General features: G+C 36.2%; 1 protein-coding gene across 1 annotated transcript in view; it reads right to left on the bottom strand.

The window, feature by feature from the left end:
* HELRODRAFT_167104 (hypothetical protein) overlaps positions 1–984 on the bottom strand; it is a gene marked incomplete at both ends in the record, with an annotated part of 20,153 nt that extends 19,169 nt beyond the window's left edge. The window contains 4 exons of the mRNA XM_009012620.1: positions 271–356; positions 563–616; positions 748–813; positions 954–984. Of these exons, the coding sequence (XP_009010868.1) occupies positions 271–356; positions 563–616; positions 748–813; positions 954–984 (237 nt within the window). The remainder of the gene's footprint in view (positions 1–270; positions 357–562; positions 617–747; positions 814–953) is intronic.
* Positions 985–3,745: the final 2,761 nt, after the last annotated feature.

The raw sequence follows: 3,745 nt of genomic DNA, 5'->3' as shown, positions 1-3,745 counted from the left end.
TTGAAATGTAGTGACACTTGAACGTGTCATCTGGTTGCTGGGGGGTCAGATGAATGAATGGATGAATGAATGAATAAATGAATGAATGAATGAATGAATGAATGAATGAATGAATGAATGAATGAATAAATGAATGAATGAACGAATGAATGAGTAGATGAATGAATGAATGAACGAATGAACAAACGAATAAATGTTTGACTGATTAAATTATTAATAATTAAGTGATTAATTTGTAAAAACTCTAATTAAATATTAAGAAATGTAAACTTTATTTTGGCTCAAGTTACTGAGCAGGTCCTGCCTATCCATATTTGTTATGTACAATGTTAAGTAAGACAGGGCGAAAGCTGACGCTGTGTGGGAGATGATGATAATGACGACGATGATGATGATGATGGCGTGTTCTTGATGATGATGATGGCGTGTTCTTGATGATGATGATGATGACGATATCTGATGATGATGATGATGACGATAATTGATGATGATGACGATGATGATGATGATAATGACGATGATGATGATGATGATGACGACAAACATCTCCACCATTACTAACATGTACTTACAACTGCTCTGGTAAAATCCTTCCTCTCTTTATAGCTGACAATACCTTCGAAATGAAATTATCTTTAAAACAAATTGCCATAATTAATAATTATAATTAATGATAATAATTAATAATAATAACTATTATTATTACCATAAATAATTATTTATAATATTTTTAATAATTTTTTTTACCTCCGTAATATTTACGCTTCTCGGCTATCCAGAAAATAGCGTTCTTCTTATTAACAGAAAATTTAACTGAAAAATTTCAAATAATAATAATAATAAATTATATTTATAACAACTAATAATAATAATAATTATAATAGTCATTTATATAGCGCCCTTCACAGATATACGCTGAAAACAACGCATCATATACAAGGGAAGGGATGAACTTCGGAGCTCTTTGCTTTCGAATCCAGTCATTTTATTCCCAAAGCCAGACACTTTACCACAAGGCTATTCACTAGAAATGACAGTTTCCAATACTAACATAATGCATCTCCGTTTCTCCCGCCAAAAAGAATGACGTCCATTTTATAAGCACTTTCGTTTAAAAGGTCCGCAGATTCGTTTATTAGAACTGTTACGTATGAAACGGCACGTGATTGGCTGCATTCAAATATCGACTCGTTCGTTGATTGGTCAATTTGAGTGAAGGTACAGCTCTTTCCGAAAGCTTTCGTGTCTGAATGGTTGTTTCTGAATAAAGGCTCCGAGCCCAGATAGAAACTGACAACTTGTGATGGCATTGGTTTAGCTGGGGTTGTTTGATTGGTTGGTTGTTTGATAGATTGGTTGATTGGTTGATTGATTTATATTTAATTGAATAAAAACATTTCATAACAGCTTGATCGTAACACCATCATCACTACCACCACCACAACCACCACCCACATCTGCCAATCATCGCGATTTTGTTTGGCCTCAAGCCGGAAGGAAGTTTGAAGCTCATCCGATGACGTCATCGATGAAGCCCTGGCTTGCCTGGATGATGGTACTGACCGTGGGATTCGACTCGTTCTTCTCGTAAAAAGATGTCTGCCTGATGAAGACTACGCAATAATAATAATTATTATTATAATTATCATTAATTATAGTTATAATTAATATTAATTATAGTTAATGAGGTTATTATCAACGACAATAATAACAGCGTTAATGTTAAATGATGAAATGGTGAAATCCAAATTGAAGACCGGGTCTCTTGAAATCGTCTAGGTAGAACTTGAAAGTCATCGCGTCGTTTGATTGGGAGATGTAGACCAGATCGTGAGCCAGGAAGACGAAAAGTGTGCCCGATTTAGCCAGAGTGTCTCGGATTTTGCAATCATATCTCGCCGATTGGTTCGCTGAATTGTTGGTTGGTTGGTTGGTTTGTTGGTTGATTGGTTAACTGGTTGGTAGGTAGGTTGGTTTGTTGGTTGGTTAGTTGGTTGGTCGGTTGGTTGGTTGGTTGGTCGGTTGGTTGGTTTGTTGGTTGGTTGGTTGATTGGTTAATTGGTAGATAGGTTGGTTTGTTGGTTGGTTGGTTGGTTTGTTTGTTGGTTGGTTGGTTGAATGATTGGTTTGTTGGTTGGTCAATCGGTTGGTTGATTGATTTAAAAATTAAAAACTATATTAAACATACTGAATACATAGACACAAAGCAACAAATACAATAAAACTCGATACAATACGAAACGAGACGAGACGAGACGAGACGATACCAGTGGTGTTATGGAAGTATTCCTTCATCCAGTAGCATTTCTGTATGTGGTCTTCAGCAACGTCCAAAATTGTTTCACCTCTCAGTGGGGTCCAGTGAACGACAAATGGATTCTTATACGATATGTTTCCGACAACTGTGTGTGTGTGTTTGTGTGTGTGTGTTTGTGTGTGGCTTGTGCGTGTGTGTGTGTGCTTGTGTGTGTGTAGAGTGTGTGTGTGTTTGTGTGTGTATGTGTGTGAAAAATGTTACTCACTGAAAGACGCTATGTCCAAATATCTGAACTCTATGATGTCATCAAAGTGGTGAACGAATGGTTTGTAGCTGGTAAGTTGATGGGTGGATGAATGTATAAGTGAGCAAATAAATGAATGAATGAACGAACAAATGAACAAATGAACTAATGAACGAATAAACGAATGAACGAATGAACGAACGAACGAATGAATGAACGAATGAACCAAAACACATACCCTGGCATAGTTCCAAATTTACTTCGTTGTGTTTCAAATTGGACTAAAAAAATATATATATATATTTATAAGACTGGTAAACAACAACATCAACAACAACACCAACATCATCAACAATATCAACAACAACATAATCAACAACATCATCAGCATCAACAACAACAACATCAACAACATCAACAACAACATCAACAACAACTAACACAACTCAATCTTTTCTTCATCGTACACCACCAGCCGATATTCTTCCTTCATCGGGGGAACCTTCTCGAAGACTATGATGACGAAATTGGCTGGAAAATTGTTCTGACACGAGAACTCTACCCTGTTGTTGGACTCCGCTGAAGACATGAGGCACTGGGACCATGATTCAATAGTATCACTTCTGTCCGTGTCACTTATGAACATCCTCAGGGATTCTTTTGTGATTTTGTCTAATGAATGAATGAATGATTTGATGAATGGATGGATGATTGGATGGATGAATGAATGAATGAATGAATGAACAAAGGAAAAGAAATAAAAATGGATGGATGGATGGATGGATGAATAAATGATTGATTGAATGAGCAAAAAACATTACAGAAAGAAGTAAAACAAGTTCTCTAACAAATTTTGGTTTCAAGGGTCACGTAATAAATCGACCTATCGACTTGTATTGGAAAGATCTTTTGTATCAGATCAATGTTAGCTGACCGGTTTAATGATGATGATAATGAAGATAACAATGATGATGATGATTTCATTGCTGATGATGATGATGACGATGATGATGATTTCATTGCTGATGATGATGATGACGATGACTCCGACTCCGATGCTGATGATGATGTTGAGACGGTGTTGTCGGTTAATTCCAATTCTAAATGGATGAATGGATGATGGATGGATGGATGGATGGGTCATCATCATTACCTGTCAGTTTTTCATCAGAGGCCATCAGTGACACCTTCAGTGTGTTTATTTTCTGAATGACTTTGTTATCATCGCCAATCATGATAGTTAT

The sequence above is a fragment of the Helobdella robusta genome, assembly GCF_000326865.2.
Source record: "Helobdella robusta unplaced genomic scaffold HELROscaffold_11, whole genome shotgun sequence".
Lineage (NCBI taxonomy): Eukaryota > Metazoa > Annelida > Clitellata > Rhynchobdellida > Glossiphoniidae > Helobdella > Helobdella robusta.
Note: the sequence above shows the minus strand (reverse complement) of the source record. Positions and strands in the feature narration are given on the sequence as shown.